The sequence below is a fragment of the Stegostoma tigrinum genome, unplaced genomic scaffold (assembly GCF_030684315.1).
Source record: "Stegostoma tigrinum isolate sSteTig4 unplaced genomic scaffold, sSteTig4.hap1 scaffold_801, whole genome shotgun sequence".
NCBI lineage: Eukaryota > Metazoa > Chordata > Chondrichthyes > Orectolobiformes > Stegostomatidae > Stegostoma > Stegostoma tigrinum.
This window is the reverse complement of record NW_026728749.1, coordinates 5,808-23,683: the sequence shown is the minus strand read 5'-3', so window position 1 is coordinate 23,683 and position 17,876 is coordinate 5,808. Positions and strand designations below refer to the sequence as shown.

The 17,876-nt window shown below is 45.4% G+C and overlaps 1 protein-coding gene across 2 annotated transcripts; it reads right to left on the bottom strand.

The window, feature by feature from the left end:
• Nucleotides 1-976: 976 nt before the first annotated feature.
• Nucleotides 977-17,452, bottom strand: LOC132209284 (utrophin-like). Of its 2 annotated transcripts, XR_009445387.1 has the most exons (4): nucleotides 16,951-17,452; nucleotides 15,015-15,173; nucleotides 8,350-8,618; nucleotides 977-4,240 (listed from the first exon to the last, which is right to left on the bottom strand). XR_009445387.1 is itself a non-coding variant. In XM_059644411.1 (3 exons), exons 1-3 carry the CDS (start codon nucleotides 17,021-17,023, stop codon nucleotides 4,094-4,096), a joined length of 489 nt encoding a protein of 162 aa, XP_059500394.1. In that variant the 5' UTR covers nucleotides 17,024-17,231; the 3' UTR covers nucleotides 977-4,093. The 2 variants fall into 2 exon arrangements, 1 of the variants encoding a protein (XP_059500394.1); XM_059644411.1 differs by lacking the exon at nucleotides 15,015-15,173 and having other exon boundaries at nucleotides 16,951-17,231.
• Nucleotides 17,453-17,876: the final 424 nt, after the last annotated feature.

The following is a 17,876-nucleotide window of genomic DNA, read 5'->3' as shown; positions in this document are numbered from 1 at the left end:
GTGCTCTCTTTTGAGCTTCTTCCTGATTTATCTGGGGTCAACAGTTTCACATTCAGCTTCCATGTCCCCTTGCCAGCCCGCTGGCCATCCTGTAGGTGACAGTCAGCCAGCAGGAGGCAGTAGTCAGAGAAGAACACCGGCTTGACTTCAATGTATATGATCGAGGACGTGTGGGCGCAAACAGGAAATCTATCCAATGGGTGGAAAGACCCGTCTGGCTATGACGAGGCGTTTCTACTCTATGCTCAGGCTGCAGGGGTGCTGAAGATGTTATGCAGCTTCGCAACTTTAACCGTTTCCCTCAGAAATCTGGACGTCGAGTCCAGTTCACTGTCATACCCTCCATATTGTTCATTCGTGCGGATGATGCAGCTCAAGTCTCTGGCCAGAATAACTGGCCTGGACATCACCAGCAGCAGTGGAAGCAGGACGGCCAACCCCTCACTCTTTCCCAGTGGGGTCTCCATGTTAATTACTCCGGGAAGCGTTTCTGTACGAGCCTGGCCTGATCTACACATCTCCCAGGAACTATATGGTAACTGTAAACAGTCTTAAAGTGAGCCCGAATGATTCACCCTCCTATCAGTAACTTGCCAATGATTATTACCTGTTTCACAATCAGTCCAGTCTGATCTTCTCTTCCTCTGAGTGAATCCTTTCTGTCCTCTTCCATTCAGCCTTTGAGAATACAGCCAGATTCCCCTTCCCGCTGCATTTCATTCTCCTCACTGTGTCGGTGCTGCCACAGACATCACCTGTCTCTCCATTTCCCTCTGCAATAGTTCTTGTGAAACCCATCCCCCTCCCCGCCCCACCTTCCAGCTGCAATGTTGGAAGATCACCACATTGGGCATTGCCATGAGTGCTCCAGCTCATTCATATTTCTTCACAAAACCGAAACACAACTCATCAACAAGAATAAGTGGCAGGCAAATGAGATACATCGTACATCTAAAAGCAGTTTGTTGTTCAAAAGTGGAACTAACTTGAATTTGTATGCGTATAATAGAATCAGGAAGAATAATACATATACAGCATGCAGCTCATTTCACTGAACGCATTTGTGCAAATAAATGATATCTCTGCAGTTCAACCAATTCCAACAGCATAACATTAGAGACAGAACCTTTGGAAATGATACAGAAATTTCAGATACGAATGATTTAGAGGAGTACAGATGAAGATCGGGGAAACTGAACATGGTGTACACACAAAAATCCATTTCGCAAATGGAATTCCTGATTCAGGCAATTACATCTCTCTCCCTCAGTCTCAAACGGTCTTCTTCCCATTCGATTTTCTTCCACTCTCTGGGCCACCCCCAATCAGCAGTTCCCTTTCCCTCCCCAGTTTGGCCTCATGCCTTCCTTTACAGGGGGATGTAATGTTACCCTTCTCGTACATGTTTGATTTTCGATGAACACACTGCGCTGGTTTGTGACCAGGTCGGCCAGTTTGACCTCAAAGAATATGAGTTGCCTGATTGGTCCATATTAACAGCCCAAATCAGGGAGCCCTGGCTGACAGATAAGAAGTGTGAGGGTCAGAGATGCTGACACCCTGGTAACTATCTCTGCATGAGACAGTGCTAAAGTTGAAGACAGTTCATTTGTAAATAAAAGTTGAATTGGAGATCGACACTGGCCTCAGTATATTTAAAATACTCATTTAAAATACATCTCCAGCACTGGGTTTGAATAGTCTTGTTATCCTTTTGTTATCAAACATCTCTGTGTGCAGTGATCAGCAGGGTTATAACATGGAGATGTGGGAACAGGATTGTTTAGATTCCCTACAGTGTGGAAACAGGCCCTTTGGCCCAACAAGTGCACACCAAACCTTGGAGCATCCCACTCAGACCCACGCCCCTGAACACTATGGGCAATTTAGCATGGCCAATCCACCTACAGTGCACATCTTTGGACGGTGGGAGGAGACCGGAGCACCTGGAGGAAACCCACACAGACACAGGGACAAGGTGCAAATTCCACACAGACAGTTGCCTGAGGCTGGAATTGAACCTGTGCCCCCAGTGCTGTGAGGCTGTAGGTGTTTGTTGCGAACCGAGCGGAGGTGTTCTGCAAAGCGGTCCCCAAGCCTCTGCTTCGTTTCCTCAATGGACAGCAGGTCAGGAGTGAGGGGGCAAGTCGCTGTGAGCGGGTCAGGAGTGAGGGGGCAAGCCACTGTGAGCGGGTCAGCACGGAGGGGCAAGTCGCAATGAGCGGGTCAGGACTGCAGAGAGAAGTCGCTGTGAGCAAGTCAGGACTGCAGGGGCTAGTCACTGTGAGCGGGTGAGGATGGAGGGGGGAATTCGCTGTGAGCGGGTCAGGACGGAGGGGGCAAGTCACTGTGACGAGGTCAGAACTGGAGGGGGAATTCGCTGTGAGCATTTCACTGAGGCACTGTATCTCATTTCCCTCTGTCAGTGCATCCCATTTGTCTCAGTCACTGCATCCCCATTTCCCTCCGTCACTGCATCCCATTTCCCTCCGTCACTGCTTCCCATTTCACTCAGTCACTGCTTCCCATTTCACTCAGTCACTGCTTCCCATTTCACTCAGTCACTGCTTCCCATTTCACTCAGTCACTGCATCCATGCTGCATAGTCCATGCTATGTATAAATGTGGTATAAAATCCTTACTTGGATGTTCATTTCCTCTTGTAATAACATGTGGCATCCATGAGCATCCTTAATCACTTGCAGTTAATTGGGAAGCCTGGTACAAACACCAGATAGCATGACAGTCCTAACAGAATGCTTTTTCCAATGCTTTAAACAGAAAGTCATGTGTGTCTCAGTGAATAAAAATCCTCCTCATTTTACCCCAATTAAATCTCATAATAAAGGGAGTATGTCTGAAAGTCGTCTCATCCGAAGGAAAACAGACTTGCTCCGGGAAAGCTGCTAAAATATATCAAGAAAAATATATATGAAATGATTCTAGAAATTTCTGCAACACAAAGATCAAAGGAAACAATAGTTTGATGAACACACTGTTAAGTGTTGCACTTACACATCACATTTTGGAAAACAAACCACACTGATTTTCTACTTTATAAAAAATATGTTCCAAGTCTTCATTATGCAGCACTGCAGTGAACTGAAAAGGTGTAGACTTTTAGCCTGCATAGAAAGCATGTGCAGAAGTTAAAACAAACAAAAAAAGCCACTTCTGTCCTAAACAGACAATATTCTATTACAAAAAGGCAGGGAAGTTGAAGAATACAGCATCATGCTACCTGCAGAGATAGAGTTTTGTCTGTGTCGTAAAAAACAAAAGAACTGTGGGCACTGTAAATCAGCAACAAAAGCAGAAGTTGCTCGAAAAGCTCAGCAGGTCTGGCAGCATCAGTGAAGAGTGAGATCTGAGTAAGGGTCACAGGACGCGAAACATGAACTCTGACATTGTCTACGTCATAGTGAGTTATGTCTATTGCTTCAGCAAAATCGAACCAACTCTGAATGAAAAGCAATGCTTAAGAAATATCCAAAACATCCGCTGTCCCCGTTGTGGCTTTCTCTACATTGGGGAAACGATGCAGAGGCTTGGGGACCGCTTTTCAGAACACCGACACTCAGTTTGCAATAAACAACTGCACCTCCCAGTCACGAACCATTTCAACTCCCCCTCCCATTCCTGAGAGGACACGTCCAACCTGGGCCTCCTGCAGTGCCATAATGACGCCACCCCAAGGTTGCAGGAACAGCAACTCATATTCTGCTTGGGAACCCTGCAGCCCAATGGTATCAGTGTGGATTTCACAAGCTTCCAAATCTCCTGTCCTCCCACTGCATCCCAAAACCAGCCCAGCTCGTCCCTGCCTCCCTAACCTGTTCTTCCTCTCACCCATCCCCCCTCCCACCTCATGCCGCACCCCTATTTCCCCTCATCCCGCTCCCTTGACCTGTCCGGCCTCCCCAGACTGACCTATCCCCTCCCTGCCTCCCTACCCATACTCTCCTCTCCACCTATCTTCTCCTCCATCCATCTTCCATCCGCCTCCCCCTCTCTCCCTACTTATTCCAGAACCCGCACCCCCTCCCCATTTTCTGAAGAAGGTTCTCGGCCCGAAACGTCAGCTTTTGTGCTCCTAAGATGCTGCTTGGCCTGCTGTCTTCATCCAGTTCCACACGGTGTTATCTCGCATTCTCCAGCATCTGCAGTTCCCATTATCTCTCCAAAACAAAGGCTGCTGTCTTTCAAAACCCAATCTCAGATTTTGCAGATAGTCCTTACCCTGAAAAAATACCAAATATGTATAAACAGGAAAACTGGAGGTGAAACCATTCAAAAAATTTTCATTGGCACAACAAATGTTCCAACTGGAAAAGCAGGTTAAGCACCTGTATATAAGGAAACTTTAAACAGACACTTAACAGCCAACAAATGTGAGAAATATCCATTTCTTGCTGGATTACCAATTTTGCTGTTGGGAAAATAGGCCTAGGCTTAGCAATGTAAATTCAAACAAGATAGCCCCCTCTCAGAACTCAACACTCACAGTCGTAGAGTTCTGTTTTCACAGGTTGGCGTATAATAGCATCAAGCACAATACACCAAATCTTCTTTGGTACCTTTTCCTTCCATAAAACTGCTTTTAGTAGATGCGCACAGAATTCATTTTATACACGTTGAACAGTTGGTAAGTTCAAGAGGCCAGTTCCAGCACTTTGACTTGCATCTGCTTCATCATCCAAACAGAACAAAATAAAGACCCACTCTTTGTAAGTCAAGTTTTCCATTTTTAGTGACAAGGTGAAGTGCGAGAACTGCTCACTTGATGTTAAAAACTCCTAAGTATGTACCTATATATTTCAATTCTGTGAAATATGTGGAATGAGTTCGAGAGAAGGATTAATTTTCTTGTGCTGGGAGAGAGCTGGGACAGATAAAATAGGTTGAATGGCCTCCTCCCATGCTAAAAATGTCCATAACTGTTCTTGGCCCTGCGAAATTGAAGTGGCCATCCTTTCATTATGACTGTGAGACGCAGCATGTTACGATAGATGGCACAATGAAGAAATCCTTTGTTATTAATGAATTTTTCAGTACTAGGCATTCTTCCGAAGTCAAATGTTCGATATGTACCTGTTGCACTGACTTGGTTCCAAACAGTTATAATGTGGAGGTGCTGGTGTTGGACTAGGATGGACAAAGTCAGAGCTCACATGACATCAGGTTGTAATCTGACAGGTTTATTTGAAATCACACAAGCTTTGGGAGTGCAGTCCCTTCATCAGGTGCGGTCAGGGAGGTAAACACACAGACACACAATTGATAAGCAGACAGATCAAAACATCATACAACTGGTGTGAGTGGAGTGTCAGATAATAAGTCTTCATCCAGGATGTTTGTTTGTTTGCAGATATTTTGTTGAAGAAACACACAACTTGTAGTTACAGTCAGTGTGGTATCTTATAAATTCTTGCTTTTGAAATAAAGGTTAAAACTCTCAGACAGATTCTGAACACAAGCCTCTAAGCTACAAGTCAGAGTCTGACCTGAGATGCCACCTTTTGTACATTCCTGTTGCGCTGCCTGATTATCATGACAACACAGCACTGACATTGGCTTTATAAACGCTTTACTTGCCTCTAACACTCTTGGTCACCTGTACAGAGTTATTATCTGACACTCCACTCACGCTAATTCTATGATCTTTTGATCTCTCTGCTGATAAGCTGTGTCTCTCTGTGGTCACCTCACGAACTGCACCTGATGAAGGGGCTGCACTCCAAAAGTCTTTGAGATTTCAAATGAACCTGTTGGACTACAAGCTGGTGTCATGTGACTTCTGACTTCAAACACTTGTACAATGTGTTTTCAATCCTACCGTGACTTGACAATAAGTCAACTTCTTAAAATTTATAAAATGAGAATGTCAAGTGAAGTATGTCGAACCTTGAGCGTTTAAAAAAGGAAATATTACAACCACAGTCCAGTCAGACAGTAAAGACAGAAGGAATGATTGAATCGACTGTGTCTGACACCACACAATTAATCCCCCTTATGGAAGAATGGTTGGCTGCGTTCTCTTTCTTCAGGAACATCCAGCTAATACCACCTTACCACTGCTTGTTTTATTCATCTGGTCCTCCATCTAATTCCTTGCAGTCTTGGTCAAACCTTGATGTAATTTATTCAAATTTTCAATGAAATAAATTTAACTTTATATTCCACAATTTTAACATTTCCTTTTAAGGTTTGAACAGTTCAGTTCGTACAGTGCACATGTTGTGTTAATAATTGGAGAACATGGTGGAAAAATCAAGATATATTGACAAGTAAACAAATGGCTAACTTCTGTTTCCTTGTCAGTAATGCCTTTTGAACAGAACATTAAGTTGCGCAACTATGTAGAGATAACAATTTCAAACTGGGAAGACCACTTTGTGGTCCCCACACCAATCTCTATTCACTACCTACTGATTGCATTACTCCGCCTTGGCAACAATGTAATATTACGCTTGTCTCAGCACAACCTTGGCATCTTGTTTATCCCATGATGAACGTCCGACCACACATTCATGCAATCCCTGAAGCTGTCTCTTTATATCTTTTCAATCCTGCCTACCTGTCTCTTGTCTTGGCTCATTAGCAGTGAAACCTTCATCTGGAACTACTTCACTTCTGGACCTGACAATTCCAATGCATTCCCTGTTGGAGTCCCACATTTGCCCATTGAAAACTTGACGTCGTCTAAAACTCCACTGCCCGAGTCTCACCTTGAACCAAATCCTCTTCTCTGTACTTTCTACCTGACTGATACTATTAACAGTAATTTTATTAAATTCTCATTTTTGTTTACAAATCGTTCCTTGGCTACGCCTATCGCTATTTTCGTAATCTCCACCAGTCCAACTATACTTCAGGATATCTGCACTCGTCTAATTATGTCCTCTTGCCCACTCTTGATTTTAAAGGGCCCACTACTAGTTGCCAAACATTTAATTGTGTCGGCTTCAAACCCAAGAAGAGACTTCCTACACCTTCAGCGAGCAAACTCACATCCCGACCCTCAACCCGAGCAACAAATCTTCTCAAAACTCGCTAACTTCCTACACCTCTTAGCCTCTGGACGTTTCCTCTTCTAAGGCACTTTTTAAAACAATCCTCTTTCATCAAGCTCTTGATCGTCAGAACTAACAACTTAATAAGGCTCAGTTGTATTCTGGGATCGTGAATACTCCTTTCAGACGCCTTCAAAGTTTCCCTCCATTAAAGAGATTTTATAAGTGGTTCAAGTCATTGCCAAGCAGAGGGGGACGAATTGGGGAGTTACTTCAAAGAGCTATGATATGCCAAACGACCTCCTTCCACACTGGCCAACTCTGATTCTACAAAAACAAAAATGATTTTCAGACTTGGGAAGATCCCTCAAAAATGTCACAAGTAACCAGCTTATGGGCAGAGTCGAGCTGCTGAGATGATAGACCAGGATTTAGGGGTACCAGGAGTGATAATATGCTGAACACAATCAAATTTTGAGGTTGTAGAATGATATGGTCTTCATCATTATTGACACTTGGACCATTTTCCTTCCTTTCCACAGAACAAGTCAAATAGCGGCAGCACAATGTTGCATGGCCGCTCAAGCCTGCTCCACCGTCGATGATGATTGTGGCTGGTCTTCCACATCAATTAAACTTTGGCTCATATCTCATCCTCTTCTCAAAACATCGATCTATTCACGTGTAGTATCCCTCTCGCTAACTTAATGAGAATTCATTCCAATCACTGAACTCCTAACGCTGACCCACCCCAGGTGAAAAAATTCAGCTGAGATCAGGAACTGATCTCGCCTGTATGGCTGAGCTGGCTTTTAAAATGTTTGCCAGTGAGAGAGTCCCAGTGAGAAACATTCATTAAAAAAAATAATTGCATGGATTGCTCTCCAATCCTAAACTCTATTCAAATTCAGTTGGTTTGTGATGCAGAGTGATGCCCTGCAGAGAGGGCTCAATTGCCATACCAGTGAGCTTACCACAAAGGGTCTTCGCCTCAACCGCTCTACTTGACTGAGGCATGGTGATCTTCAGGTTAAATCATAACCAGTTGTCTCTCTCTAAGGAGTCGCCAAATGGCGTGCTCAGACTTTACCTTTAACCCTGATAACATGGCAACAAGCAGATAATTTAGCTGATGTCACTGACTAATAGAATCCTCAATTATACTGATATTCATGTTGTGATATCATCAGAAGGCATGCTCAACTAAGTTTTAATTTGCAAATTAAGTTAACAACCATTCAATCAATATTACTGAAGTACTCATATTACTGATCGTCTCGATACAACATTCTGGTTACATCTGTTCATAAGTGAAGTGTAATGTAATTGCACTTACTGTGGTTTTATCAATGTGATCCTGCAATGAGTCAATAAGCAGGTCACCCACAGGTTGCCAATCAGTGTGGACCCCCTCAGCTGTTATCACATGAGCCTCAAGATCATCCAGCGCTTTCTGCAGTTCTTGAAGTTTCTCCAACGCCTTTTCCACCTGTTTCTGCCAGTTGCTCGCACGGGTTTTCAATTGCTCCCAATTTTCCTTCACTTCTGTTGACTGTTTGCGGACAGCTTTGGCAATTCTCTGGGCTCTCTCTTCCGGGGTAGGTTCTGGAAATATGAAGTGCAAATAATTTATCAACTGTTCATGATTTTGATCGATAGATTTTCTTTCTAAACCCCTTTCCTTTCAAAGGTCTCTCTGGACTTTCTCCTGAAATTGGGATATATAAGACTGAAGCACATCAATGATAAATTCTGTAATTAGCCAGGAGGTCGTGGAGCCATGAACAGAGAATCACAGAGAACCAATACAAAGCCAAATAAAATTCCGCAGATATTTGAAATTTGTCACTACCAAGGAAGCTTTAAAAAAGGAAAAGGATTACGGACTAAATGGGTACAATTCTCAACAAAAGATTTGAAAAATCCTTTCATGATATCTTTCATAGCTATGAGACAAACATCCAACAGAAACCAACTTTCATCTTTCAGGACTGGCAAGTTAGAATGATAAACCCAAAGTCTACCCTGCATAGTTCTCTCTCGAACTCACTTAATGAGGTTGTTAAGAGATGTAGAGATAACAAAGTGTGCAGCTGGATGAACACAGCAGGCCAAGCAGCATCTGAGGAGCACAAAAGCTGACATGTTGGGCCGAGACCTTTCATCAGAAAAGGGGGAGGGGGAGAGAGTTCTGAAATAAATAGTGAGAGAGGGGGAGGCGGATCAAAGATGGATAGAGGAGAAGATAGGTGGAGAGGAGACAGACAAGTTCAAGAGGTGGGGATGGAGCCAGCAGAGGTGAGTGTAGGTGGGGAGGTAGGGAGGGGAGAGGTCAGTCCGGGGAGGACGAACAGGTCTCCGGGGCGGGAAGAGGTTAGGAGGCAGGAAATGGGGGTGGGGTTTGAGGTGGCAGGATGGGATAGGTGGGCTGGTTTTGGGATGCGGGAGGGGGAGGGGTGATTTTGAAGCTTGTCAAGTCCACATTGATACCATGGAGTGCAGGGTTCCCAAGCGCAATATGAGGTGCTGCTCCTGCAACCTTCAGGTGGCATCGTTGTGGCACTGCAGGAGGCCCAGGATGGACATGTTACCTGAGGATTGGTCAGGAGAGTCGAAACAGTTCACGACTGGGAGGTGCAGTTCTTTAGTGCAAACTGAGCACAGGTGAAGCGGTCCCCAAACCTCTGTTTGGTTTCCCCGATGTAGAGGGGGCCACAATGGCAACAGTGGATACAGTCTACGACATTAGCAGATGTGCAGGTAAACATCTGTTTGATGAGGAAATTCTTCCTGGGGCCTGGGATGGGGGGGAGGTATCGGGACCAGTGAATTTTCAACGTTGTGATGACAACATTTATGGATATGCAGGGAAAAGTGCTGGGTGTCGGGAGTGCTAGAGGGGAGTGTGGAGCGGATAAGGGGGTCACCTAAGGGTGGTGGGAAAAATGTCTTTGGTGGTGGGGTCGGATTGCGGATGGCAGAAGGGTCGGAGGACGACGCATTGAATCCGGATGTTGGTGGGGTGGTACGTGAGGGCGACGAGGACACTGTTTTGGTAGTTATTATGGGGTGCGGGTGTGAGGGATGAGTTGTGGGAAACGCGGGTGACACGGTCGAGGGTGTTTTTGACCACTGAGGAGGGGCAAGTTCCGGTCCTTGAACAACCCTCAACAGTTTCTCTTTCAATTCCTCCCACTTCCGACAGACAAAGAGGGTGGCCAGGGTAGCCAAATGGGCCCAAGCTATGCCTGCCTCTTTGTAGGTTACATGGAACGCTCCCTCTTCCGTACCCACACTGGCCCTCAACCCCACCTCTTCCTCCGTTACATTGATGACTGTATCGGCACCGCCTCGTGTTCCCACAAGGGGCTCTAACAGATAATCCACTTCACCAACACCTTCCTCCCGAACTTGAAGTTAACCTGGACAATATCTGATACCTCTCTCTCCTACCTGGACCACTCTATGTCCAACCACTGAGAAACAAATATCCATTTCAACTCCACCAATTCCCACAGCTACCAAGATTACACCTCCTCCCACCATATTCCTGCAACAATTCATCTCCTATTCCCCATTCCTTTGCCTCTGCATCTGCACTCCCAGGATGAGGTATTCTATTCCCGTATATCTCAGATGTCCTCATTTTTCAAGGACCACAACTTGCCCCGCTCTGTGGTTGATAACGCCCTCGACCGTGTCTCCAGCATTTCCTGCAACAAATCCCTCTCACCCCACCCCGCGACAACAACCAAAACAAAGTCTCCCTCGTCCTAACGTACCACCCCACCAACCTCCGGATACAACGCATCATCCTTCGAAACTTGCAGATTCTCTGGGAGGCTACGGAACAGGCGGCGGAGCCTTTGGCCTTGATCTTCGAATCCTCAGTGTCTACAGGTTTAGTACCAGAAGGCTGGAGGGTTGCAAATGTTGTGCCCTTGTTCAAAGAGGGCAGTAGAGATGACCCAGGTAATTATAAACCCAGTGAGCCTTCCGTCTGTTGCAGGAAAAGTTTTGGAAAGGATTGTAAGAGATCGGATTTATAATCATCGAGCAAGCACCAATTTGATGGGAGATAGTCAACACGGATTTGTCAAGGGCAGGTCGTGTCTCACAAGCCTCATTGAGTAATTTTGGAAGGTGGCCAAGCACGTGGATGAGGGTCGGGCAGTTGACGTGGTGGACATGGACTTCAGTAAAGCCTTCGATAAGGTTCCACATGGTAGGCTATTGGAGAAAACATGGAGACATGGGATTGGGGGAGATTTAGCAGGTCGGATTAGAAACTGGCTTTGGCGAAGGAGGCAACCAGTGGTGGTTGATAGAAAATATTCAGCCTGGAGTCTGGTTACTACTGGTTTGTCTCAAGGATCTGTTTTGGGACCACTGCTGTTTGTCATTTTTATAAATGACTTGGACGGAGGCATTGGTAGATCGGTTAGTAAGTTTGCAGATGACACTCAGGTCGGTGGAGTGGTGGACAATGTGGAAGAATGTTGCACGTGACAGGTAGACTTGGATGAACTGCAGAATTGGGCGGAAAGGTGGCAGATGGAGTTCAATGCGGATAAATGTGAGGTGATTCACTTTGGGATGAATAATAGGAAGGCAGAATATTGGGTCAATGGAAAGATTCTTGGAAGTGTTGCTGTGCAGAGGGTGTCCATCTGTGTCGATCCCTGAAAATTGCCATCCAGGTTGATCGTGCTGTGAAGGCGGCTTACGGTGTTTTAGGTTTTATTGGTAGTGGGATTGAGATGCAGAGCAACTGTCCAAAAAACTGGTGCGGTCTCATTTGGAATATTGCGTACAGTTCTGGTCGCCCCATTACAGGAAGGATGTGGAAGCATTGGAAAAGGTGCAGAGGAGATGTTGCCTGGTCCGGAGCGAAGGTCTTCTGAAGAAAGGCTGAGGGACTTGGGTCTGTACTCATTGGAGAGAAGGTGGTTCAGAGGGGATTTAATAGAGACATACAAGATGATCAGTGGATGAGACAGGGTGGACAGTGTGGGTCTTTTTCCGAGGATGATGACGTCAGCTTGTATGAGGGGGCACAGCTAAACAGTGAGGGATAATAGATTTGAGATAGATATCAGAGGCAGGTTCTTTACTCAGAGAGTGGTAAGGATGTGGAACCCCCTGCCTGCCAATGCAGTTAGCTCAGCCACATTAGGGGCATTTCAACAGTCCTTGGAGAAGCATATGGATGATAATGGGATCGTGTAGGGGGATGGGCTGAGATTAGTTCACTGGTCCATCCACATCATCGCAATGAGCCAAAAAGCACACCGTTGTCTCTACTTCCTAGGAGGCTAAGGCAATTGTGTGTGCCCACAAGGGCAACTTTCATTGATGTACCACAGAAAGCATCCTATCTGGATGCATATCACAGCACGGTTCCTCTAGCAAAACAATCCCAAATTATTATGGCTCCTGCCTTTCTTCTTCCAGGCAGAATTGGTTCTGCTTTGTCATAACTAATTTGGTTGAAAATCCACGCTCAGTCTAAGTTAATTCTTCCAACAATTCAGATACCATGGAATACTGAGCAATGAGTTGGTGTGTGAGAAAAAGAGAGAGAGAGAGAGAGGGAGAGAGAGAGAGAGAGAGAGAGAGAAAGCCAGAGAGGTTGGGGGAGTGGGGGAGGGAGAGAGAGCGCACGAGAGAGAGAGCGCGCGAGAGAGAGAGCGCGCGAGAGAGAGAGCGCGCGAGAGAGAGAGCGCGAGAGAGAGCGAGAGAGCGCGAGACAGAGAGATGGGCGATGAGGGAGAGAGGGAGAGACAGACAGACAGAATAGGTGACAGAATGTGAGTGTGTGAGCGCCTGCATCAGACACAGAGAGATGTTGCTGAGGTGGAGATAGTTGAGAGTGTCGATCACCAACAATCTCTCCTGGTCCACCCAGATCGTCGCAATGGGCAAAAAAGCACACCAAATGTCTCTATTTCCCCAGCAGGCTAAGGTAATTTGGAGTGTCCACAAGGTCAACTTTCATTCATGTACCAGAGAAAGCATCCTATCTGGATGCATGTCACAGCATGGTTTGGCAACAGCTCTTCCGAAGACCACAAGAAACTGCAGAGTCATGAACACAGCATAGTCCATCATGCAAACCAGCCTTCCATTCGTTGATTCCACCTCTACTTCCCGCTGCCTCGGGAAAGAAACTGACATAATCAAAGGCCCTTCTCACCCCACAATTACACTCTCTTCTCCCTTTTTCTGAAGGGAAGATGTAAAAAAAGTTTGTCTACATGCGTGAAAAGATTCAAGAACAGCTTCTTCACCGCTGTTATTGGACATCTGAATAGGACACTGAAAAGCTTAAATCTAATTTTGATCTTGCTCTCTGTGCATCTTCTCTGTAGCTGTCACTATGTTCCGTTTCACTCATGCGCCTTGTTTGATATACCTGTCTATACTGCATGCAGAAGAAAACTTTTCACTGTACCTGGGCACATGTGACAATTATGACTCAAATCAAGATAATAAAATGTGAGGCTGGATGAACACAGCAGGCCAAGCAGCATCTCAGGAGCACAAAAGCTGACGTTTCGGGCCAAGACCCTTCATCAGAGATGCTGCTTGGCCTGCTGTGTTCATCCAGCCTCACATTTTATTATCTTGGATTCTCCAGCATCTGCAGCTCCCATTATCTCTGACTCAAATCAAATTGACTGTGTGCAAGAGAGAGGTGAGCATATGATTGTGCTCAAGAGTGCAAAGACAGTGCATGAAAGTGTGTGTGTGCGCACGACAGAATGTGTGTGCCAGTGACTGTGCTTGAGAGTGTGTGAAAGGGAGTTAGCACAAGAAGGGAGTGTTACAGCATGCATGAGGGAGTGAGTGTGTCTCTAAGTGTGAGTGAGCTTGACAGCAAGTGAATGTGCAAACCTAAGTGTGTGAGGGAGAGATTTGTGGTAGTGTGTGTGTACTTGAGAGTCAGAGCATTGGCAAAAGATCCTGCGACAGTGCATGCAAGTGTGCCACAGAATGTGTGCAAGACCGTGTACGACTGTGTGACGGTATGGAGTATGAACGAGTGAGAATGTGACAGAGTGTGTTCGTGAGAGACTGTGTTCCTGACTTTTTTTTTGTGTGTGTGTAGTGTGTTTGTGCATGAGGGACAGAATATGCATGTGTAACATAGTGTGACTGTGAACCTCTGTTGGTGCCTGTGAGTGAAGTGATGGGGGAGAACAGGGAGAGGAGAGATAAAGACTGAGAGAGAGAGAGACAGAGAGAGAGAGAGAGAGAGAGAGAGAGAGAGAGAGAGAGAGAGACAGAGAGAGAGAGAGAGAGAGAGCGCATGAGAGAGAGATGAGATGAGGAATTAGAAATAATAGGTGGTCAATACCTGGAGGAAAAAAAGAACAGTGTGTGAGTGTTAAGAGAAGCCGCTGGAAGTGATATGGAGGCTATTGTTTTTTTGATTGTACTAAATGAAAAGCAAGTGGCACCTCTCAGTGTGAGGGGACAGGAGATGTGCATTAGAGAAGGAGATATCGTCAGCCTTGTCAGAGACAGCAGGCAAGTTGCAAATGCATAGAAACTGACATTAAAGCTTTCTTGTCAATGTGTAAAGAGGTGAGACGAATATGACGAGTCAATATTGGACCTTTGCACTCAGTAAAGTCATGGAATCATGAATCAGAGAATCCATACTGTGTGGAAACAGGTCGGTCAGCCCAACCTGTCCACAGTGCCCCTCACAGCATCCCACCCAGACCCATCCACCTATAACTCACCGAACCCACACATCACTGAACACCTTGGGAAATTTAGCATGGCCAATCCACCGACCTTGCACATCTTTTGACTGTGGGAGCAAACTCGAGCACCCGGAGAAAACCCATGCAGGCACATGGAGAATGTGCAAACTCCACACAGAAAGTCACCAAAGGGTGGAATTGAGACAGTGGTGTTAACCAGAGCCACTGTGCTCTATATTATGCGAATTCAGCTGCAAGCATTTTTTTTTAAAGAAGGGAAACTTACCATCGTCACAGGATTAGAGTGGTTTCAATCTTCTATCAGCATTGAGAACCTTATCCATATCTGCCTTCACAAGGGCAAGGTGACGGTAATGGTGTGAGACCGGTTAGTTTGCAGCAGCTCGCCGTGCAAAACATTAACGGCACTTTCATTGCTTTTTTCCTAGGGGCATAACAGAAGGACAAGAACATGTAAAAATCGTGAAATCTTTCTCCAATTTCAATCTCAAAGGGACCTTCCGTTCCTCAAAAGTCATAACCAAACTGAACATGGGCCTCCTGCAGTGCCACAAATGATGCCACCCCAAAGTTGCAGGAACAGCAACTCATATTCCGCTTGGGAACCCTGCAGCACAATGGACATGGCTGACAGCTCTGTCAACCACGAATGCAAGGAATGCTCAGTTGAGGAAGAATGCAGACATTTCGGAATCCCTCCAGTGGAAGATGATATCATTAGAACAAATGGATCTGTCTGGACAGTCCTGTTTGTAGATTTTGGGAAGTAAGACTCTATTGTTTGTCATCAAGGATATGGTTGAGTGATCATATTCAGACTGAAGAGACCAAGAATGTGAGGCTGGAGAACGGGTGCAGAACCATGCCTCTCGGAATTCCTGTGCATGTCTATGCTTGGCTTGGGCTACTACGGTTACCTTGTCGCAGTGTCCTCTGAGAGGCGTGATTCTCCACCCATAATGCAACCAACAAACAGATACAATTGGACCCCCACACACAAACCCATACAGATCAAAACCGGAAATGACAGTACTCATGGTAACAGACTGGACAGTGTCAATTCCAGACAGAGTAGAATAACATCGTTTCATTGGAGGCTGTACTGATGATGTCACCGATGATGGTGACGAAACGTCTCAATGAGAAGAAGCCAGCTCGGCGAGCAAGTCAACAACCTCAATCAGAGAACTGGCTGTTTTGAACTACCTTGTTCAAGAGTTTCAGTTTTGATTTTGAATGTTAAATCTCGCTCCCACATAGGGATGGAGGATTACTGTTAACAGCTGCATTCTAACTAATTCATATCGAATCATTATTGTTTTGACCAGTCTTCGGGTCAGGCTCCCTCGGTGACTGAGTCTCCCAAATTGTTAAGTTCCCTCGTGAAAGACTCCCCTTCTTTACACACCCAATTAGATCCACCTCAGTTGGTACGAATTAAGCTGATTGAAAAGGATCTTGGTCTTGTGGATACCTTCCTATGTTTCAGAAGGAGTCAAGGTAACTCAGGGTGACACGGTGACTCAGTAGTTAGTCCTGCTACCTCACAGCACCAGGGACCTGAGTTCCATTCCAGCCTTGGATGACTGTCTGCGTGGAGTTTGCACATTCTCCCCTTGTCTGTGTGGGTTTCTGCTGGGTGCTCTGGTTTCCTCCCACAGTCCAGAGATGTGCAGGTTAGGTGGATTAGCAATGCTGAATTACCCACAGTGCCCACGGATGTGTAGGTTAGGTACATTAGCCATGGGAAATGCAGGCTGACAGGGATAGAGTAGGGGAATGGGGATGGGTCTAGGTGGGATGCTCTTTGGAGGGTTGCTGTGGGCTTGTTGAACTGAGTGGCCTGTTTCCACACTGGGGATTCTATAAAACTGGCTTCTCCTGAACTCGTGAGAGAGTGAGTTTATCAATTGCTAAATGCAACAAGTCATAAGGCACCACAAATATGCACAAGTTAGAAAAAAGAAATTAGCTCAAAAACCATAAAAGTTAAGAGGGATACGGATACTTCAGCCTTTGGATTGTTTGTGAAGAATAGAAAGTGGGATGTTGTGGCCACTAAGTTGGGCGATCCCCGTAATGTTGATATGAATTCAGCAGTTAATTTTGAGATTCTTGTTGAAATTCTTTTCACCTTGTTTCCCTTTTGACATTGCCCAGGTTTGCAGAGCTCAGAGCAAGAGATTTTCTTTTCTTCTTACCTGCAGCATAGGGCGATGAAACGGCTGTCCCAGAGCCGTGACCTCCGCAACTCCTGAGACCACACGAGCACATTCGCCCAGGAATACACACGGACTGAGACGAAAGAACTATCGGGATAACAATACTCAGCGTGGTACTGGAAAAGGCAGCATGTACAAACAGAAAACAGCTGTAAATAGTGTCAAGAGGTGAAATCAAGTGATAAAGCTAAATTCATGGCTCTTTGCTTGCGTGCTCATTGTATTCAGAACAAAATCAACAAATTAATAGCACATTTCTAGGTTGACGGGCATGATTTTATAGCTATTACAAAGACATGGGTACAAGGAGATCAACACTGGAGCTAAGTGCGCAGGGCTATACGACATTCCAAAAAGACAGGCAGGAGGGAAAGTGACTGTAAGCGAAGAAATTAGTATGAGAGCAAGAAACGATCTTGGATCGGAAGATGTAGAATCCAATTTTATTTATTTGTTAATGGGAGGAGGACATCCCTAGCTACGCAGTGTTTGTTGTCCATCCCTAATTTCCTCGGGGACAGTTCAAAGTCAATCATATTGCTGTGGGTCTGCAGTCACATGTAGGCCAGATCATGGAAGGGTGGCAGTTTCCTTCCCTAAAGCACATCAGTGAACCAGGTGAGTTTTTCTGACATTTGGCAATGAATTCATGGTCATCATTATATTCTTAATTCATGATTTTCTTTTATATTGAATTCAAATTCCACCATCTGCTGTGCTGGAATTTAAACACAGGTCCCCAGAATGTTATCTCAGTCTCTGAATTAACAGTCCAGCAATAATACCACTAGGCCATTTCCTCCCCCATCGTGGAACAAGAAAGCCTGTAGCTGATTCCCACTTGGGAAAAACAGCGAACCAGGAGCTTCTTAAATGGGCGATCGCATCTCCTTACATTTTAAGAC

What these genes read in the sequence shown, in the direction of transcription:
- LOC132209284 (XM_059644411.1), bottom strand. Translation starts at nt 17,023, where the DNA reads ATGTGCTCGTGTGGTCTCAGGAGTTGCGGAGGTCACGGCTCTGGGACA. An exon ending in TTCATCGCCCTATGCTGCAG is followed by an intron (nt 8,619 to 16,950) that starts GTAAGAAGAAAA and finishes TCATATTTCCAG; the next exon opens with AACCTACCCCGGAAGAGAGA. An exon ending in ATCACATTGATAAAACCACA is followed by an intron (nt 4,241 to 8,349) that starts GTAAGTGCAATT and finishes GTATTTTTTCAG; the next exon opens with GGTAAGGACTATCTGCAAAA.